This window comes from Lissotriton vulgaris, chromosome 2_2, assembly GCF_964263255.1.
Source record: "Lissotriton vulgaris chromosome 2_2, aLisVul1.2, whole genome shotgun sequence".
Lineage (NCBI taxonomy): Eukaryota > Metazoa > Chordata > Amphibia > Caudata > Salamandridae > Lissotriton > Lissotriton vulgaris.
In genome coordinates, this window is record NC_141688.1 from 109,554,417 (window position 1) to 109,576,320 (window position 21,904).

Sequence of the window (21,904 nt, forward strand, 5' to 3'; positions counted from 1 at the left end):
TCAGTTGTAGCTTAGGTATTCAAAATGTTTTCTATTCCACACTACACATCTAATTCCTGATTCAGAGAATGGTGGAATTTACTTCATCATAGGTTTAGGGTTAGTAGCTGCAAAGTAAAAATGTCTGCGGTGGGAAGACATTGCACCCATGCTAAAGGCATTGAACACCCAGATATTCGCACATGTGTAGGTATTTTTCAATGCCATTCCATCTCTGACATACTTGAACCACCGGAGTAACTGTTTTACCAGGTTAAGACTGGGTCAGCAACATATCCACACGTCATGGAGGTTCTGGGAAGGGGGATAGCCCGGGGAGCTCTAGGCAGAGAAGACAGAGCCACAAAGTGAGTAGACCCCTGAACTAACTCAGTTGTGGTGCTGTAAAATTTATATTTTAGCAACTAAGGGCCTGATTTAGATCTAGGCTGGCGAATTACTCTGTCACAATGGTTATTCATATCATGTGTGCCAAAAAATATATCCATCCCATTGTATGCTATGCAATTTATATTTTGTCAGACGGGATATCCGTCACCGTTGTGATGGAGTACTCCACCCGTCGAGATCTAAATCAGGCCCTAAGTGCTCTCCAACGTAATGCATGGTGTCCCTGCAAACAACATGCTTTGCTCTGCTGTTTCACCATATACTTATTACTTCTGTGGAAGTTGCATAACTCTGAATAATAAGCAGCCACGTGGTATACAACTTGTTTGCTGTTTACTAGCACTTCAATCTGTAGTATTAAGCATCCACTGACTTGAATGATTTAGCTTATTTTATTACATAGTGATCTGCAGAAAGCAAAGCAAAGAGAGAAACTTAAATAGAAAGTACTGTTTAAAACAGAGTGTGTGGTCAGTTTTCAAGTGTTTTCCTGGAGAGACAGCCTTTGTGTAAAGTGATGCTTCCATAGCAGCAAACACTGGGGCTGACTCCAAGCTGGATCATCCACATCATGGGTACAATGAAGTGTGCAATCTCAGTATCTGGCTGTGTCACCCCTCCTGAAAAGGCAGTCAGGAGCAGGCTAGAAACGTACTAAATCCAATACATGACAATGCTCAGGAAGACTAATCTACGTCTCTTGTTGAACAAAAGGCCTCTTGGAATTTCAAAAGGAACTTGGACCCTCCCCCTCCGGACTTCAGTAGCTGGGGCTCCTTCCTCCATCTACAGGAATGCAGGCAATACATTTCAGCTGTTTCGGAATCTATCCTCACCCCCACCCTGTGCCATGCTAAACCAGGAGCATCAAAATGGATCGCACTTTGGTTTTGTAATTATTATTGAGAAGCAAGCTTAAAGGGCAACCCACAAAAGACATTCGCTTCAGCACTGGTAGAATCTACTTTTCGATATTTGCATTACCTACCTTTTATATTCTCACACCTTGCTTTTATATTTTGTGAAGTAGTGTGGCTCACTGGTTAGAGGCGGCAGACCCGAGAGCAGAGGACGGCCCGGGACCAGGGTTCGATTCCCGGCGCGGCAGGTTTCTGGACCAGGGTCAGCGGACTCGATAATTCTCTCGCCTCGGTGCCCACTCTGATCAGCGATCACACTCGGCAACTCTGGGCATCAGCTTGCCTCATATCACTAACGGCCCCACCAGACCGCCGGGGATGCCTGGTCTCACCCTGGAGATACCCATTAAGGGACCATCTCTCAGGGAAGCCAGGAAGGGTTTTGCAGCGGTCGAAGCGCCTTGGGACCCTCCGGGTAAGTACTGCGCTATATAAATGCCTATACATTTACATACATTTACATAATGAGGTTGCTTGATCAGCTGTCCTTGCTAAAGCAGTGGCTTATCAGTACTCTACCAGCAGTCTGTCTACCTGATACTAGGTCCTATCACAAAATACTTATTATAGCACTAACTCAAATGCAAACAATGACATTCCTTGCTACAGTTTTATATCCTCAGACCACATGGTACCTCAAAAGTCTACTCTATGTTCCTAAAACCGGACAAGAAAATGTGGACCTTGACTTAAAACTTGATTGTCATCGGTCCCTTTTCATTGAAAGACCTTTTCTTTACTTTCCATTCTCTTCATGCCCCCTCTTGTAAGCACAGCCTACTGTAGGTCATGTGCATGTTTTTATTAATCCAAAAACCACACCCTGCCAACCTTTGAAAGTCATAACTCACAATCTAGCAATAATTAATCTCCCACATTAAATCTACTAATTCCACTAACCATCTGTAAGAACTCACATACTCCAAAACTAATGATCACACCTAATTCTTAATAGTGTAATCTACATATGTGTCTGAAAACATATTTGTCTGAAAACTAAGAAGCTCCTGAGCTCTAAATGAGTAACTTAAAAAAAAAATGGCCCAGCTGCGCAATATCAATCTCACATTATTGTGACTGGTGCACAGCGCCTAAACCATAGAATATTAATTGTTCTGTTATTAAGTCACTTATAGAGCGCGCTAACACTGATTAGTTTCTTGGCGCTAAAATTGACAGTAACACAACCTAAGGTGGAGGAGGAGGTGAATTAAAAAGCTTGTCTAAAGAGCCAGGTCTTCAGAGCTTTCCGAAAAGGTAGAAGGTCTTGGCAAGATCGGATCTCCAGGGGAAAGGTGTTCCATAGACAGGGGGCAAGGGTGGCAAATCTACGTCCACCAGAGCGTTCGAGTTTAAAGGGGGGGTCTGGAGCAGGGCTAGATGGAGTGAGCGGAGGTTACGGGAGGGGACGTGTCTGGTGATCAGTTGATTGATAAATTTAGGGCTTTTGCCATGTAATGACTTGAAGACCATACAGCCTGCTTTAAAATAGCAGCGTTGTATGACTGGAAGCCAATGCAGCTTGATGAGAAGAGGGGTCGCAGCCTGCCATCTAGGTTGCTTTAGAATCAGCCTAGCAGCGTAGTTCTGCACCATCTGGAGGCGCTTAAGTAAATAGTTGGGGAGACCTAGGTAAATGGCATTTGCGTAATCCAGGTGGGACAGGACAGTGGCGATCACAACCTGGGTAATCGCTTCAGGCGTTAGTAAACGCCTGACCTTCCTGATTTTTTTTAGTTGGTAGAAGCATTTGGAGACCACTTGTCCCACTTGTGTTTTTAGTGAAAGATCACTGTCCACAATGACTCCGAGCGTTTTAGCCGAAGGTGATGGTTGCGGAGCTTGGCCCAGGTCTGCAGGCCAATAGTGAGGGCCCCAGTACTTAGCACTGTCCCCCGTCAGTACCAGTTCAGTTTTACCTGGATTTAATTTCAATTGATTTTGATCCATCCAGGATTTAATAAACCTCATGGTTGACTGGAAATGACTCATAGAGTCTTCGGAGTTATCAATGGTGAAGAGTAGCTGCAGGTCATCTGCGTAGTTAAAAACTCTCATTTGTTTGTCCCTCAAGGGTTGTATAGGGGGAGTATGTATATGTTAAAAAGGTGAGGTGACAGGGAGGAGCCCTGTGGCACTCCACATGGGATGGCTTGTTTAACACCGGTCAAGTCCCCCAGGCGCACTGCTTGGGATCGGTCCTCCAAAAAGGATCTCAGCCAGCAGGCCGCCACGCCCTGTATGTCGGTCTGTCCGACACGGTCGATCAAGATGTCGTGGTCGACCGTGTCGAACGCGGCCGACAAGTCCAGTAGTACCAGGGCCTGGGGAGAACGTCTGTCTGCGCAGTCTCGGAGTGTGTCCAAGACTGCGGTGATCACTGCCTCCGTAGAGTGTGCTGGCCGGAAACCGGCCTGGTGAGGGTCGAAGCAGGAGGACTCCTCCAGGAAGTTGGAGAGATTTTTCGCCACGTGTGCCTCTAGAATTTTCGCCAAGTAAGGCAGTAGGGAGATGGGCCTGAAGTTTGCCTTGCATCCAGGATCCGCCCCGGGTTTTTTTAATAGGGGTATAACCGTTGCTTCTTTAAAAGTAGACGGGACAATGCCCGAAGAAAGGGAGTTATTTAAGAGGGCAAGAATAGGGGTTGGGAAAGTGGAGAAACATTCTTTCAAGATGCGAGGGGGACAGATGTCTAATGGGGAGCCAGATTTGACTCTTGTCGTTAGTTCAAGGAGCTGATCGTAGGTTATAGGTTGAAAGTTGGTAAGGGTGGCAGATCCTGTCCTTATTGCCATACTAGTAGTGAGAGGGGTCTTAGGTTGAGGAATGCTAGTTTTTATGTCTGTGATTTTGTCACTAAAGTAGGAGTTGAGTGAATCACAACAGACTCTGGGTGGGGATTACTTTAGGACGAACATTCTCCAGATTGGTCAGTTCGTTGAAGACAGAAAATATGTCTTTGGATTTATTTAATGAGTCCAGAATACGAGAAGAAAAGTACTCCACCTTTGCAGCAGAGATGGCATTCATGTATTCCTTCCTCGCCCTGGTATATTTGATTTTTTTCTCAGTGTCATAGTCACGCCGCCAAAGGCGCTCGAGCTGACGGAGAGCCAGTTTCCTGTTTTTTAACTCTGCAGAAAACCATCTGTTAGCATCTGTGCGCCGAGCAATTTTGATTTTTTTATACGGGGCATGGAGATTGCTGGCCGTTTGTAGCCAATCGGTTAGAGAAGCAACTGACAGATTTATGTCACTGTCTAAAGAAGGGACATCGTTAGCTAAGGACTGTAAAAAAGCAGTCCTATCCAAAGCATTCCAATTCCTAGCTAATCTGCCAGTAGTTGGCACAGTGGTTCTGTTTTGAGTGGCATGAATCTCAAATTTAAGGATCGTATGGTCTGACCACAGACAGGGCAGGGTGAGTGGGGGGGTCACGCAGGTAGTGTTAGACCACACGTGATCCAATATATGTCCTTTTTCGTGAGTAGGGGAAAAAACCAATTGTTTGAAGTTGAGGTTGGACAGGAGGTCAGTCAGTTCTGCTGATTGAGGGCCCTCTAAGGGATCCTTGTACCAGTAGTTGAAGTCGCCTACTAACATAATCCTGGTGTAGTCCAGGGCTAGGTTGGCAACCTGCTCGCTAAATGCCATGGGGAACAGTGGCATTGAGGTGGGTGGTCTGTACAGCAGAACGCATGCTAAAGTCATGTGAGAAGTGACAATTTTTAGTACAAGGTTGTCCGTGTTGGCTAGTGTCAGACAGGTAAGACTGGTGACTTCCAAGCTGGAATGGATAATGGCCGCAACTCCACCTCCTCCTTTTGCACTTGCGCGATCTGCCTGGATAATATAGTAGTCAGATGGAAGAGCTGCTATGATATCCGGTGTCGAGGTAGGAGATAGCCATGTTTCTGCAAGCAGGAGGATGTCAGGTTTTTCCGTAGCGAGTAGCAGAAAGATATCCATTTGATGTTTAACAAGGGAACGGGTGTTAAGGTACAGGATAGAGAGCGTATTAAGGGGTGGATTGGGCGTAGCTGAGCATGCTGCACGGGTGGTAAGGTGACAGCCTTGGCGCAGGATACCATGATTACAAAGCAGATGGAGTGTGTCTTTAGATAGTAGATGATCATTGTTCTTATTGCGCTCCAGGAGGTCGGCCCTGGAATAATGGCAGGTTTGGGTATTATGGGGTGCCCCTAGTCCCGGTCGGTCGTGGACGGGCGCAGACGGGCTTTCCTTAGGCGCGCCTTCGGCGCGCCATCGTCGCGCCCGCTGCGCTCGTCCGCTGCGCTTCCGAGGGAAGCACATGATTTATGAGAAAGTGGAGGGAAGATCGGTGGGCGTGGCCTCTGAGGGGGCGTGGCCTGCGGATTGCGCGAGGCGCTGGAAGCGTTCCACGCCTTGTTTACAAGCAAGCGATAAGTCTGCCTGTCGAGCGTGAGAGGTGGCGGTGAATGAGTTGCTCTAAAATACACACAATTAGCACAATACAATTAAAATTCAAACCACCCGGCTTTCCGCCTCAGGAGTATGTCACAGCAGGTAGGAGGCTCTGTGTCTTGTCTTCTCCTGTCAGATCCCTTCTGACAGTGATGAGTTTTTGGATACCGAGGTAGTCACCTCATTACTCAACATTCATTTAGAATTTTTTAGTCGCTGTTTCGGTTGTCTTATCGAAGTGTGACTCTTTGTCACAGATGGGGTTTTATCACATGGTCAGCTCAGTGATGGGCCGCGGGTAGCGGTCAATATAGTTTGCAGAATTGCCAGCAAGTTTCCTCAGAGTGTCGTTTTTGTCTATCTAGTGCCTTCTGATATTGTCGAGTTTTGGGTGCCTGCCGCGGCGATTATGCCAGCTGGCAGCGTGAGTTTTTGGATGCTTGCCGAGGCGATTATGCCATCTGGCAGTGGTGAATTTTTGTTTGCTTGCCGAGGCGATTATGCCATCAGGGCAGCGATGAGTTTTGTACCTGCCGGCGTTTGCCTTCAAGCAGTGATGAGTTTTTGGATGCTGAGTTGCTGTTTCAGTTTCGCAAGGTTAGCGCTTCAATGGGACGCGGGTAGCGGTCAAATGGGTTTGTAGAGATATCTGCAAGTTTCCGGATCAGTGGGTTTTCTTTTTGATCCAGTCCTTTGTAGAATGTCCTGTTGAGTTTGAGGAGAAGGTAGGAGGCTCGTGTTCAGCGTCCCTTTATGCTGACGATCGTTCGGTGGGCGTGGCCTCTGAGGGGGCGTGGCCTGCGGGCTGCGCGAGGCGCTGGAAGCGTTCCACGCCTTGTTTACAAGCAAGCGATAAGTCCGCCTGTCGAGCGTGAGAGGTGGGGGTGAATGAGTTGCTCTAAAATAGCTACTGACTAGTAACATTTCAAAGTATTAAGCAAACAATGCCCATTAAAAGATACGCTCTGCTATCTGTGTGAATGTGAAACTATGTACATAAGAGAAGTTGAATAAATAACTTGCTATTAACAAAACTTACAATATGAAGTATTCAAAAAGACCTCCTAAATTTTTAGAAGAGTAATGTGCAAACTATCACAATGAAACTGATAATGAATGCCATGCTGCAGGTAATCTCTAAATGTAATATACTTATTAATGGGTACCCAATAATCAGGGTAGAATTCCTGAAAAATTCCATCATACCACACGTGTTGCTTTTATGCTCCCTCAAAGCATACCTATTTGCATAAGTGTCTCTTCCATGCTGTTGGTAGCTGTGACCATTGCGACAGATGCTCCAAGCGGGTCACTGTCAGGAAACTGAACTGGTTCCGGCACAACACGCCGATCATTAAGCCCAAGAGGTCCAGCAAGCAACTCAAATTCCTCTTCTCCTGTCAGTTTTTCCTCTTCATCAACATCCAACATATCCCAGTCTTCTATAAAACACCAACAGATATAGGTCAGAAATAGGATCTTTAAAAAAAAGGCAGGAATGCAAATCATACATACAATGAGGTTAAGCAGATTTCAAAACAATTTGTCATTTGAAATACAACAAATTTAATAATTTACAGTGCGCAACCTCATTGCTACAGCAGACGAAAGATTAGTGTGCATCTATCTTACTACCATAAGCCCAGTGCGTTGGTTTGACAGGGTAAAGAAGCTTTATTGTGAATTGTAGGTCACGTATATAAGTGCCTGTGTCAGGGCCTGAGGAGTTCACCGCTTTCAATAATCCTCACGCTCATTACCGACATACGAATGTATACTTTACACCTGTGAAGAGGTTCTGTAATCACATGATAACCAGTATTACCCCACCATCAAATGGACAGAGAAACAGCAGGTGGCCATCAGAAAGATTTCCTTGTTATCTTTGCACCTGGCCAAAACACATCTGTCTCGCTCTAAATCACAAATCTTTTCTGACTAAAAGGTGTATTGCTGATTAGACAGAACTGAAGAACCACATCATCTTGATAATTTGGCCTATAAAAATTCGCAATGATTTTTCACGGTTTCCTAATTCTCAGATTTTACCCCGGGTTAATTTAGCTTGTGAAGTGCAGGGGATTCCTTATATCGGACTTGTGCTTTGTATCTATACTTGCATAAAGACTCATTTTGAAACAAATCCAGCAGGTGGCATGCTACAAACATCTGAATCTTGCCAACTAAATTACAGATTCTCTGCTGAATGCCTATTCGATCTGTGTTCTCGTAGCAGGACTTACTTTTCATGCATACAGTAAATACACTGATGCTCCCATGGTTCTACGGGGATAACAGCAATTACATTGTGCAGCAGCTATGTTGTGTTGGATTTAATTCACAAAATAGGAGACGCACAGAGCATAATAGAACCTACCTAATATTATACAATAGACTCACCAATCATCCAGCATTTACGGATAAGTCGCGTGTCTTTCCTCAACTTCTTCACTAACTTTTTAGAATATTTCTGGTCCTTCTGCTAAATCAAATATTTGAGTAACTGGGATGCAAGTTAAAATGATACCAGTAACACAAAGAATGGCACCTGCTCATATCATTTACATATAGTTACCTCTTAATATCCTGAAGAACAAATGACTTACCTTCGGTAGCGATATATCTGTAAGAAACATAGGTTAGGTATAGATTCCTTACCTTAGAATTACACCCAGGCGTCGGACTGGATCCGGAAAGTTTTTCGTCAGCAGTACTCCGGAGCGTCGAAAGGTGACGTTGGTCGGCTCCGCGTTCGTCGTTGGCATCATGGTCGCCAGGATGACGTCGCAGTAGCTACTTAGATGCCACCCTGACGCGCTGACGTCAGTACTGTACACGACTTTCCAGGCCAGAAGCGCAGAGCCATGCAAGACACTGACCACTGGTGCACAAAACTAGGGTCCTGAAAGGAATACCTTTACCCTAGAAGTCAGTTCGCAGAACGGGGAGGATGGGCGTGATGGTAAGGAATCTATAACTGACCTATGTTTCTTACAGATATATCATTAGTGAAGGTAAGTAACTTGTTCATCTGAAAGAAACAGTTAGTTATAGATTCCTTACCTTAGAATAGATACCACAGCAATACCAACCCCAGAGGTGGGTTTGCGAACCAAGTTCACATCAGAAAGTCCTGGAGAACAGAAAGGCCAAAGAAGCCATCTCTACGGACTTGGCTGTCCAGACAGTAGTGCTTTGTGAACGTGTGCCTCTATGCCCACGTAGCTGCCTGACAGATGTTGTCCCAAAGCAGTAGTAGCTGCCGTCGCCCTGGTGGAATGGGCCCACTGGAGGCTCCTTCTTTGCCAAAGAATAGCACCCTTTGATACACAAAAAGACCCACCTAGAGATTGTCCGTTTGTGCACTGTCCTACCCTTTTTGGCGCCAACGTAGCCAACAAAGAGCTGGTCATCCACCCGGACTTGCTTTATGCGATCCCAAAAAATGAAAGCGCATGTTTTGGATCCAGACGGAGTCTCTCTTCCTCTTTGGAAGGATGTGGAGGCGGAGAGAAGGTGGGCAAAGTGATGGTCTGTCCAATATGGAAAGGAGTAACCACTTTGGGAAGAAAGGATGGAAGAGTTCGAAGGACAACCTTGTCTGGATGGAGAGTCAGAAAAGGAGGCTTTGAAGAAAGAGCTTGGAGCTGGCTCACCCTGCGGGCCACCAGGAAGGCAGTTTTTAAAGACAGAAGCCTGAGAGGACAGTTATGTAGTGGCTAAAAGGGAGCGCACATAAGGTAAGTAAGAACCAAGTTCCAGTCCCACTGAGACATTACGAAGGGAACTGGAGGAAAAAGATAAGTAATGCCATTAAGGAAGCGATTAACAATAGGGGACTTGAAAAGAGAAGGCTGAGCAGGAAGCCTAAACAAGCATTGGAAATTCAATAGGTCTCGCAATAGGAAAGTTGGAGCTATTGGTCTTATAAATTACATTTTTTTTATGTGTTGTTTTTTAAAATAGCTAAATTAATAGCTTTGTCATTTACAATGCCAATAGTTATAACTTTCGCAAATGTGACACCTCTAGCATTTGTAACACAACATGTTTTGTATTTACGTGACTTAGATGTATTGATATTACAAATAACAATGGCTTTTAACTTTTTTTAAAATAATTAATATGTAAATAAAATTGATTTTATTTTATAATGCCAATAGCTTAAACTTTTGTAAATATCTTTAGTGAAGATTATGTTCTGTGTATTTTATTGTTTCGAAAATCCAAGAACAGAAGTGAAATATTAACATCTTTTTTGACATTTTTAATAAAGCTTGAAACATTGAGAGAACATATTTGAACCAGTGATGCTGTGGTGATGCTAAGTGATGCTGTGGTTGCGCTGAGTGATGCTGTTCTTGAGCTGAGTGATGCTGTGGTTTGCGCAGAGTGAAGCTGTGGTTGCGCTGAGGGATGTTGTGGTTGCGCTGAGTAATGCTGTGGTTACGCGGAGTGATGCTGTGGTTGCGCTGAGTGATGCTGTGGCGATGAGTGAGGCTGTGACGCTGAGTGATGCTGTGGTGTTGAGTGATGCTGTGGTGCTGAGTGATGCTGTGGCGTTGAGTGACGCTGAGTGTTGCTGTGGTATTGAGTGGTGCTGTGGTATTGAATTGTTTTGTGGCGTTGACTGTTGCTGTGGCATTGAGTGGTGCTGAGTGATGCTGTGGCGTTGACTGTTTCTGTGGCATTGAGTCATGCTGTGCTATTGAGTGTTGCTGTGGCATTGAGTGATGCTGTGGCATTGAGTGGTGCTGTGGCGTTGAGTGGTGCTGTGGCGTTGGGGGGTTGTGTTAGAGGGTGGAGTTGGTGGGTGGAGTTGGAGGGATGATGTGGAGGGTGGATTTTGATTTTGAGGGTGGAGTTGGAGGGTGTATTTGGAGGGTGTATTTGGAGGGTGTATTTGGAGGGTGTATTTGGACGGTGGAGTTGGAGGGTGGAGTTGGAGGGTGGAGTTGGAGGGTGGAGTTGGAGGGTGGAGTTGGAGGGTGGATTGGAGGGTGGAGTTGGAGGGTGGAGTTGGAGGGTGGAGTTGGAGGGTGGAGTTGAAGGGTGGAGTTGAAGGGTGGAGTTGAAGGGTGGACTTGTTTTTGGAGGGTGGAGTTGTATTTGGAGGGTGGAGTTGTATTTGGAGGGTGGAGTTGGATGTATATGGTGTAGTTGCAGGGTGGATTTGTAGGGTGGAGTAGTATTTGGACTTTGACGTTTGAGTTGGAGGGTATAGTTGGAGTGTGGAATTTGAGTTTGAGGGTGTGAGGGTGAGTGGATGTAAGTTTTAGGGGGCGTGAGGGTGAGGGGGTGTTATGGTGTGTGAGGGTGATTGGGGGTTAGGGTTTGAGGGTAAGAGGGTGTGAGGGTGTGTGATGATGTGTGAGGGGGAGTGAGGGTGAGGGTGTTAGGGTGAGTGAGGGTTTGAGTGTTGTGAGGGGTGTGCGGGTGTGAGGTTGTGTGCGGATTAGGGTGTGAGGGTGAGGGTCTTATGGTGAGTGATGGTGTGTGAGGGTGAGTGGGTGTGTGTGAGTGCGGGTGTGTGTGTTTGAGAGGGTGTGTGAGGGTGTTAGGGAGGGAGAGGGTGTGAGGGGGAGTGAGTGTGTGTGAGGGTTATTGGGTGTGAGGGGGTGAGAGTGTTTGTGATGGTGTGTGAGGGTGATTGAGGGTGAGGGTTGTAGGAGAGTAGGGTCTGCAATCCTATGATCACCCAAACTTTTTGCTTTTGTTTCACTGGTTTACGACTTTCTCGGGCTGTGGGCCTGCTAATCAGAGCCACAGCCTAGCTGTTCTCTCACTAAATTGATGTGTGTACCTTAGGTGCATTACCCAATTGGAACTGGGCCACCCTGCCAGACCCTGTAACTCAGGGCATCGGTGTACCCAGGGCCTACCAGGGGCTGAAGCATGTATTATGCCACCCCTGGATGGCCATCTAAATCTGACACAACTGGCTGCACGACAGCTGGGGCAACGTGGCGTACTCGCCCGTTGCTGTAGGTATAGTATCCCTATATCTAAACCTTAACATGGACACCCGAGTTCCTATCAGCCACTCCTATGGCAGGCCTTGACAGTCCTGGAGGCAGAGTGCGTGGAACCGTGTGAATTGGGCTCTGGCTGTTCCATGATAACGCGTACCATATCGGTAACTTCGGTATAGCGTTATCAAAACATGTCGAGTAAGGTGTCATACGAATCGGGATGCTGCCCCCTCAACAATGCTGGCGACGAGGTTAGCATTCCGCCCTTCTAGAGGGACAAGACATGTACGTAACTGTGAACCCCGGTTAAAGTTAACTGAAGCCTCAGCTCCACAAAATGGACGCTGCCACCACAGACACGAGTCTGACCTCCTGCTGCTGGGAGTCCTTCCAGCGAGGAGAGCTTGGACAAAGGGTTTCCTGTCCGGGGCGGTGTTCGCACCATCCCAGACAGGGTTTTGTGTATCCTGGGTAGGCAGGGCTTTACAGGAAGGTGACTGCGGAGTGGCACCCCGGTGCTCACTACGCATCTGCCAGCTAGAACCAGTTCCAGGGGCGCGCAGCCCCTGACCTGGGGAAAGTCCGGCAGAGGAGAGGGGCGCAACTATCCCCATTCCTGGTTCCACCCCTAGGGCAGGACCTAGTCACGTCCCCACCCATTTCTTTAGGATAAAGGCCGGAGCGGGGACCCTTCCAAATTAGATCATCTTTGAATCAAGAATACTTTCTACGAAAGGACTTCGAGACTCTTCTGAAGATTTCTCCCTTGTGGCTAAGGAGTAGTCACCCTGCATCCGCAGGCCCCATCTAAGAACTCTGCGGTTTGCTGCAAGTCCTTCCTCAGGAATCCGACGACCCAGCTCGACGAGAACCGGCTTCCCTGGCACCTCTGACCTCTACCCACATCGTCAGCTCAGCTGAGATCTATGGGTGCGACGAGACCTCGAGGGACCGGCCATCATCAAAACCTGCACGCTTTCTTAACCAGCACGACCACCGAAGGAATCCTCTGGTGAGTGCACTGGGGTCCGAGAAGCCCCGACCCTGAGCAGCTCCAGCACCGAAGTGCAGTCTCCCAGCATCTCCACGATCTGCGTGGGGCCCTTCTGCTTTGCTGTTCAGCACGTTGTCCGATCACTAGCCGCTGGCTTGTGACTCTTTGACGACGAACGACAACCAACGTTGCTGGTCTGGTTGCTCCAGACTAGCCTTTGCTCCCTTTTACCAGAGGAGCACCCCGGACCCTCCTGGTCCACTCAAGACGCCATTTTAGGCCCACCACGTGGCCCTGAAATCTGCCAAGGTTTGTTGCCCCAATCCTGGGCCCAGCGACGCAGACAGCATCAACCTTCGTGGGACAGCTCGCACCTCCATCCTGGTCGCCGATAACGCCTCCTGGTCCGTGAGACTGCCGAGCCTAGCGTCGCCCACTCACCTAGTCGAGGTGACGGCCATCCGGTGCCCTCCTGGCATCATCTGACTACTGGCTAGTAGTACGAACTTGGTCCCCTCTGCTTTCAGGTATCATCGACCACTGATCCAGGCTTGGATCTCTACGAACTATTCTTCACTGGTCGCCGGCCAGCAACTCCTTCCTTCCGGCTCCCGGCTCGTCAGCGAAAAGCCCCGACGCCTGTAAGACTTGTGCAGCCGCAGCCCTTGTGGCTAGGTAACTTCGGCATTTCGGTGCCCGCATAGCCTCCTTACTCAAGGGTCCCGAGTCCCTCGCTTCCGACTTGCCTTATCGGGTCCGCCCGAGACCACTAGAACTTTCCGTGCCCTCGGGCACTTGTATTGATTGTGCACTTGAAGTATTTTCCTAAGAGTTTTGTTCTGTGCTTAGTACCCTGTCCTCATAAAGAGTACAGGGCTGTTGTGATCCTAATAAATATACTGTTTATTTTCATAACACTTGTGTGGTGTCCTTTCAGTTGGTGTTCAAGGGGTATGTGATGGTATAACAGCTGGCTTAACACACCCTCTAGAGTTTAGCCCGAGGACTGCTCGTATCCACGCTACTAGGATAGCTGGTCTAAGGTTGACTTACAACCAATCACCATAAGGGTCGCTTGGACCGATGCATAGTGGTCACTAGAATAGGGTGTTAGGGTGAGTGAGGGTGTGAGGGTTGTGAGGGTGAGGGGGATGAGTGTTTGAGGGTGAATGAGGGTGTGTGAGGATGAGGGTGTGAGGGTGTGAAGGTGTGAGGGTGTGAATGTGAGTGAGGGTGTGTGAAGGTGTGAGGGTAGGTGTGTGTGAAGGTGTGAGGGTAGGTGAGGGTGAGGGTTTGAGTGAGGATTTGAGGATGTGAGGGTTTGTGTTGTTGAGGATGTGTGAGGGTGAGTGTGCTAGAGGGTGTTTAGGGTGTGAGGGTGAGTGAGGGTGTGTGAGGGTGAGGGTGGGTGAGTGTGTAAGGCTGAGGGGTTGTGAGGGTGAGGGGTGTGAGTGATTGATGGTGTGTGAGGGTGAGTGGGGTGTGAGGGTGATGGTAAGTGATGTTGTGTGAGGGTGATTGGGTGAGGGTAAGTGAGTGTGTGTGTGTGAGGGTGATTGGGTGAGGGTGTGAGGGTAAGTGAGTGTGTGTGAGAGTGAGGGTGTGTGATGCGGTGAGGGTGAGTGAGGGTGTGAGGGTGAGTGAGTGGGAGTGACTGTAAGTCTGTTGTAAGTGTGTGTGTGTTGTTGCGTTGTTGTGAGCTTGTGTGTGTGTGGCTGTGTGAGCTTGTATGTGTGTGCGTTCTGAGTACGGATCCTGGCCTAGTCTTTGAATTAGTCCCTTTTTTATTTATTTTTTTGTTAGTGCGTAAAAATGGTGGACGCTACCCTGTGCTATAACGCTACCTATGATTTTTAGGTTAGCGTTCTAGTTTATTTCCCTTGCATTTTGATTGACGTGTATTCCGTCCAATCAAATTGCAACGTTCTCCTACGCAGCGTTGCAATTGCGTCACGTTAATTGGGAAACTTCCAGATCTTCACGGACCGGCGTTTGTACGACTTTCCCTGGCTGTGGGCCTGCTAATCAGACCCACAGCCTAGCTGTCTCTCTCTAAATTGACAACCATGTACCTTAGGTGCATATCTAATTGGATACGGAGTCACCTTATCAGTCCCTGTACAGAGTACCCTAGGTACCCATGGCATAGGTGCACTCAGGGCCTACCAGGGGCTGCAGCATGTATTATGCCACCCCTGGCAGGCCATCCAAATCTGACACAACTGGCTGATCAATCAGCTGGGGCGAGGTGGTGTAATCACCCTTTGCTTTAGATATAGTATCCCTATATCTAACCCTAAAATGGACACATATCCTCCTATCAGTCACTCCTATGGCAGGCCTTATCAATCCTGAAGGCAGAGTGCTTGGAATTATGTGAGATGGTGCTATAGCATGAGCTGAGCCTGTCTGCAGCTTTCGGAACCAAGTCCTTTAGCTGTTTCTATGATAACGCTATACCATATACTCTTAAGTGCATTATAATCCTCGCAGTTATTGCCAACTTTGGTATAGCAGTATCAAAACATGTCGAGTAAGGTGTCATACGAATTGGAATACTACCCCCTCGCCAATTCTGGTGACGGGGGTAGCATTATACCATTCTAGAGGGACACGACATGTATGTAACTGTGAACCCCGGTTAAGTTAACACGAGCCTCAGCATCACAAAATGGATGCTGCCACCACAGACACAAGTCTGACCTCCTGATGCTGGGAGTCCTTCCAGCGAGGGAGGCTTGGACAAAGGGTTTCCTGCCTTGGAAGGTGCTAGCACCACCCCAGACAGGATTTTGTGTATTAGGTAGGACAGGGCTGAAAGGAATGAGACATGCCTGGGGCACACAAGGTGTCCCTGTGCATACACCGGTCTAAACCAGTTCCTGGGGCACTCCAGCCCCAGCTCGGGTGCAAGACTGGACAAAGGATAGGGGGTGTAACCACCCCCCTTCCTGGTCCCACCCAGAGGAGGGACCTAGTCGTAGTACAGCCCCCTTTAGCCGGATAAAGGTAGGAGCTGGTCCCATTCCAAGTTAGATTATCCTGAACAACTTTACAAGAAGAAACTCGACGTTCTGCTCCACAGAAGACTGAAGAAATCTCCCATGTGGGCAAGGAGTGTCCACCCTGCACAAGCAGGCACCATCAGCGTCCAGCGGCTTCCCTTTGTCGTCTTCCTTCAAGGATCCAGACTTCAGAGCCTGACGAGACCCGGATTCCCAGACCTCTCCGACCACTCCAGACCTCTACGACCTCTACCTACATCTGGAGCACAGCTGAGATCCGTGGGTGCGGCGAGACACGTGGGACCGGCCATCTTGAAAGAAGCAGCACTTCGATCCAGCACGACTTCTGAGGTAACCTCGTCCAAGTGCTTTGGGGACTGAGAACCCCCGTCCCCGAGGAGCTCCTGCACGGAAGACCAGTCCTCCAGCATCCACGAGATCTGCGTGGGGCCCTTCTGCCTGTTTGCTGCTCGACGCGTTGTCTGGTCACTTGCCGGCTGGCTAGTGACCTCTTAGACAACGAACTCCGAAATCTTCACTGCTGGTCTGGTTGCTCCAGACTGGCCCTTGCTCCCTTCCAAAAGAGGAGCAGCCCGGACCCTCCTGGTCCACTCCAGACACCGTTTCCACTCACCGCGTGGGTTGCCTTTGCCAAGGCCTGTTGACTCCGAATCCGAAGCCGACACCGCCGACAGCGAGAGCCTGCGTGGGACAGCTCGTGACTCCATCCTGGTCGTCTAAGACACCACCTGGTCCACGTGGCTGCAGAGACAAGCGTCCACCCTCACCTGATCGCGACGACGACATCTGGTTCCACTCCTGGATCCACTCCAGTCACTGGCTAGTGACTTTGAACATTGTCCCCTCTGCTTTCAGGTTCTTCTCTTCACTGATCCACCCTTGGATCACACCGGACATCTTCCTCCTGATCGCCTGCAGCATCTTTTCTTCCAGGCTCCATAGACTTCAACGCCGGAATCCGACACGACTTGGCACCTATGCACCCTCAGCCTGTGGGTGAGGTAACACGAGCATTTCGGTGCTCAAGGGTAGCTTGACTCTCCTAGTGTCCAGTTCCAGTCGTTTTTGTCTTACCTAGTCAGGATTGTCCGTACTCACCTTTTTTTTTAACTGTACTGTCTATAGATACTGTTACGCATCTCACGTGTGAGTTCACACTCTGCACACGCGTTCTGTGGGCCTCCTATTACCTACCCAGAGTTAGTATAGCATGGTCCCAGCGATCCTACAGCCTCTCAACAGCTCCATTCCTTTTATCGACTTTCACATTCCACTTACTTAGTATATGGTTTGTCATGCCCCTAGGGCACCATTGTAATTTGTGCAACTTAAACGTATGTTTCCTAAGAGATTGTCATGTGCTTAGCCCTCTGATCTCATAAAGAGTTCAGAGGTGTATGTTAGTTAATAAATATCTTGTTTATTTTCATAACAACCTGTGTGGTGTCCTTTCACTTGGTATTCAAGGGGTTATATGTGGTAAAAACAGATGGCTTCACATGCCAAAAGAGTTTAGCCTAAGACTGCTTTGTCCATGCTACCATTAGGATAGCTGGTCTATAAGGTTGACTTACAATTAATCACCATAAGGGTTGTTTGGACTGATACAAGGTGATCACTAGAACTAGTGAGCATCATATATCAGGCCAACTTCTCACAGTGCTGTGTTGTTATCTAGTGATAATGTTGTGGTGATGGGTGACAATGTAGTTGTGGTCAAAGGTGATTTGGTGGTGCTGAGTGGTCCTGTGGTGGTGCTGAGTGATAATGTGGTGGTGCTGTATGATAATGTTGTTGTGATGAGTGATGCTGTAGTAGCGTTGGATGATGATGTTGTGATGGTGAGTGGTGTTGTGGTGGTGGTGAGTGATGCTGGTATGTTGCTGAGTGATGCTGGTGTGTTGCTGAGTGATGCTAGTGTGTCGCTGAGTAATGCTAGTGTGGTGCTGAGTAGTGCTGTGTTGGTGCTGAGTAGTGCTGTGTTGGTGATGAGTGCTGCTGTGTTGGTGTTCACTGATCACCATCCCAGCATTACGCATCATCACAATAGAATCATTCATCACGACCACGGCATCACTGAGCACCACCAAAGCACCACTCAGCACCACCACAGTACCACTCAGCACTCCTACAGTCCCACTCTGCTCTTCCACAGCATCACTCTGCAGCACCACAGCAGCACTTTACACAACAACATTATTATACAGCACCACCACCTGAGCTATTGGCATTGTAAATGGCAATGCCTTTTATCTATGCGTTTTTGGTTTGGAGTGGATTGGATCTATGTGGTTTGGAGTGGAATTATGTGTGTTGAATTCGGGGGGGAATTGTGTGGTATGCAGTGTATTTGTATGGTGTATGAAAATTAGGTGTCATAGTGTGCAGTGGAATTATGTGGATAGTAATTATGTGGTTGTGAGTGTACTGGAATTATCTGGAGTGGGATTTTGTCATGAAGTGTAAGTATGTGATATGATTGTGTTGTGGATTTGTATGTAGTGTAGTTTAATTATGTGGTGTGCTGTTGAATTTTGTGGCATGATGTGGAATTGTGTGTTGTGGATTGAATTGATGTGGTGTCTTACATATTTATAATTCATGGTAGCCCTGTCTGCCTATTTTTAGTAGAAAACATGCTGTATTATACCACTGTCTCTTACTGGTGTGGAACAACTCACCTTAGTAAAACATTATTTGTTGTATGTGCTATAGTAAGACAATTCAAAAAGAAAGAAGGGAAAATGCATTTTTCATTTTATTTTTGAATACCTACAAGTGTGTAATCCGATGTTTAGTTATTGAAATAAATGTTGCCTAACGCTATTTACGTGTGGAGTTGGAGGGTGGATTAGTAGTTGGAGGGTGGAGTTGTAGTTGCAATAGTTATAACTTTCGCAAATGTGACACCTATAGCATTTGTAATGCAATATGTGTTGTATTTACATGACTTAGATGTATTGCTATTACACATAACATTGGCTTTTATTTTTTTTTAATAATGAATACTTAAATAAAAGTTATTGTAATTTATAAAGGCAATAGCTTAAACTTTTGTAAATAACTTTTGTGAAGATTATGTTCAGTGTATTTTATTGTGACCTAAATCCAAGAACAGAAGTGAATTTTTTTTTTCTTTTTAGATCTGTAATAAAGCTTGAAATATTGAGAGAACATATTTGAACCAGACATGCAATAGGCTACAGAACATACGTGGGGCTGAATGCCTACGGGACCCCATATGCGCTCGAAATATATAACTGGATACAGTACTCAGTGGTGCTTCTGAGGCGGGACCAGCCTAATGACAGACCATGCATGGCCCTCGTAAGGTAAATAAAACAGAAGGGTACATACCAATGCGGATGTAGCCCTGAGCCTTCAGTTGAGCCCTCAATGTCCCAATATTCTAATACAGAGAATGGATGAATTCTTTGTCAGAGAATCCATTTGCCTTGCCTGCTTAATTCAGAGCAAGTGTCCTTCGCGCAGCTGTGACACGCACTCTAGCAATAGGTTTGCGAAGGAGAGGGACACACTGGCGGGCGGAAATTGTACATTTTAACCATGCAGCAAATTAGAGCAAAAGTGCGAATAAAATTGACACTCTTTGTTTCGCCGCTTAACCCCTTCCATGCTGGTGACGAACCCCAGCCGTCATGCACTACGGTGCTCGTGTGCTGATGACGGCTGGGGTTCGTCATGGCCCGCCCCTGTTCGTTTGTTTACCGCACAGGGGCGGAAACCGGCCAGCAGGGAAGGGGTTAAAAAAAAGGACTTTTGGTCAAATGTGTTTTGAAAACATTAGCGCTTTACAAAATGTACGTGTTAGCATCAACACACTGCACAAACATGCGTTGGCTTTTGAAAAAAAATGGGAGAAACCGTGGCGCACAAAACTCCCGGCTTCAATTGGCTACACTATTTAATTCATTGATAAACATCGGATATACCTTTTTCTCTAAAGAAACAAAAACATATATCCGAGCTGAAGGTTGTAGCAAAGCTCACGGCCACTTTAAAAGGAGTATTTTCGCTGCACCAAACAATGAATGTCACATTCATGTGACTGAGTTCCTTTCTTATTATTATTTCTCTTTGCTATTCATGGGACTACAATGAGACACTGGCTCATTTTCAATGCAGGATGCATTTGAATGATACATGACATTCTCAGCAGTTAGCATCATAATGTCAGATTTAAAACAAGGTAAGAAGTTAGGGGGCGGAGCGGGGAGAGCGGCGATGACGGAGAGACACGGCCTGGTGGCCGTGAATAGTGTGATTATGTGAACTGCTCAGAATTCCGGGCACTACGACAAGCATCTAGGTTTCTGCAGCTTAGGTGGCGGAGCGGGGAGAGCGGCAATGAGGGAGAGACACGGCCTGGTGTCCGTGAATAGTGTGAAGCAGCAGGGGCCTTTGAAGTGAAGCTACGCTTCACTTCAAAGGTGTGGGAGGTGTGAGGAGTGAAACAAGTTGTAAAAAAAATGCGGCTGAGGCAAAGCGCACGCTGGGGGAAGCTTGTGGGGCGGAGCGGGAAGAGCTGCTGGGGAACAGATGGCTGGCGATTTGATGCTGTGCACGCGCATTTTAGGTCAATGCGCTTGCGCATTGACCTAAAAGGACCTAAAAGCGCATGGGCACAGCATCAAATCGCCAGTCTAGTTAAAGTCTGTTTAAGCCCCTATAGTCTCGCTCCGCTCAATGCGCATGCGCATTGACAGGCGAGACCTAAAAGGGTTGAAATGGCTGAGAGGTAGCCCTTAATAGTGCCCAGAGCAGAGCCCTGCTCGGCCAAAGAAAGGAGGAACAAGAGAACCTCCGAAAGAGGGGCAGAAGGGGGATCCACAGCCTTTGCTGGGTACCATGCCACAAATGTATTCCATCTACAGGTGTGTACCGTCCTAGTGGAGGGCCGCCTGGCCGCCAAGATTACATCACAGACTGCGGAAGGCAGGTCAAACAAGGTCAACTGCCGCCGCTCAATCTCCACGCAAGGAGGTGGAGGCTGGACAGGTTCGGGTGGAGGACCGTCGCACAAGTTACTACTTGTGTAACGATATATCTGTAAGAGACATTAGTTAGTGATAGATTCCTTACCTTAGAATATCCCCAGGCGTCAGACTGGATCCGGAAATTTTTGCGTAGCAATACCCCTGCGCGCTGGTAGGCGTCGTCTGCGGCTCCGCGTCCGTCGTCGGCGTCGTGAGCGCCGGGATGACGTCATCGGAGTATATAGACGGCGCCCATGCGCGCTGACGTCAGTTCTGATAACACAGCTTTTCCGCGCCAGATACGCAGAGCCATGATAGAACTAACACTGGTGCCATTGAAACTAGGGCCCTGAAAGGGGATGACCTTAACCCTAAATATCGGTTCGCAGAACGGGGAGGATGGGAGGGCGGTAAGGAATCTATCACTAACTAATGTCTCTTACAGATATATCGTTACACAAGTAGTAACTTGTGCATCTGAAAGAGACACGTTAGTGATAGATTCCTTACCTTAGAATAGATACCCCAGCAATACCAACCCCGGTGGTGGGTCTGCGAACCAATATCACACCAGAAAGTCCTGGAGGACGGAACGGCCAAAGAAGCCATCCCTCCGGACTTGACTGTCCAGGCAGTAGTGTCTTGCGAACGTGTGCAGCGAGGCCCACGTGGCTGCCTGACAGATGTCCTGCAGGGGGACACCGCGGCCCAGGGCAGTTGTCGTTGCCGTGGCCCGAGTGGAGTGAGCCCGCAATCCAGCCGGGGGCTCCTTCCTCGCCATGGAGTAGCATGCTTGGATGCACAAGATGATCCACCTGGAGATGGTCCTCTTGTGTACAGCCTTTCCCTTCTTCGCGCCCACGTAACCAACGAAGAGTTGGTCATCCACCCGGAATTGGCGAGTGCGGTCTAGGTAGTAGGAGAGCGCACGTTTTGGATCCAGACGGTGGAGCCTCTCCTCCTCTTTCGAGGGATGCGGAGGCGGAAAGAAGGTGGGCAAGGTGATGGACTGCCCGATGTGGAAGGCCGTGACAACCTTGGGCAGAAAGGAAGGTCGTGTACGCAACACCACCTTATCAGGATGAACAGACAGGAAAGGTGGAGAAGAAGAAAGAGCCTGGAGCTCACTCACCCTCCTGGCAGAGGTGATGGCAACCAG

The 21,904-nt window shown here is 47.8% G+C and overlaps 1 protein-coding gene across 9 annotated transcripts in view; it reads right to left on the reverse strand.

Moving 5' to 3' along the window:
• HERC1 (HECT and RLD domain containing E3 ubiquitin protein ligase family member 1) overlaps positions 1–21,904 on the reverse strand; it is a 2,101,515-nt gene that overhangs the window by 872,627 nt on the left and 1,206,984 nt on the right. For all 9 annotated transcript variants that reach the window (XM_086959402.1, XM_086959399.1, XM_086959397.1 and 6 more), the window contains exon 47: positions 6,998–7,198. In XM_086959402.1, the coding sequence (XP_086815528.1) occupies positions 6,998–7,198 (201 nt within the window). The remainder of the gene's footprint in view (positions 1–6,997; positions 7,199–21,904) is intronic.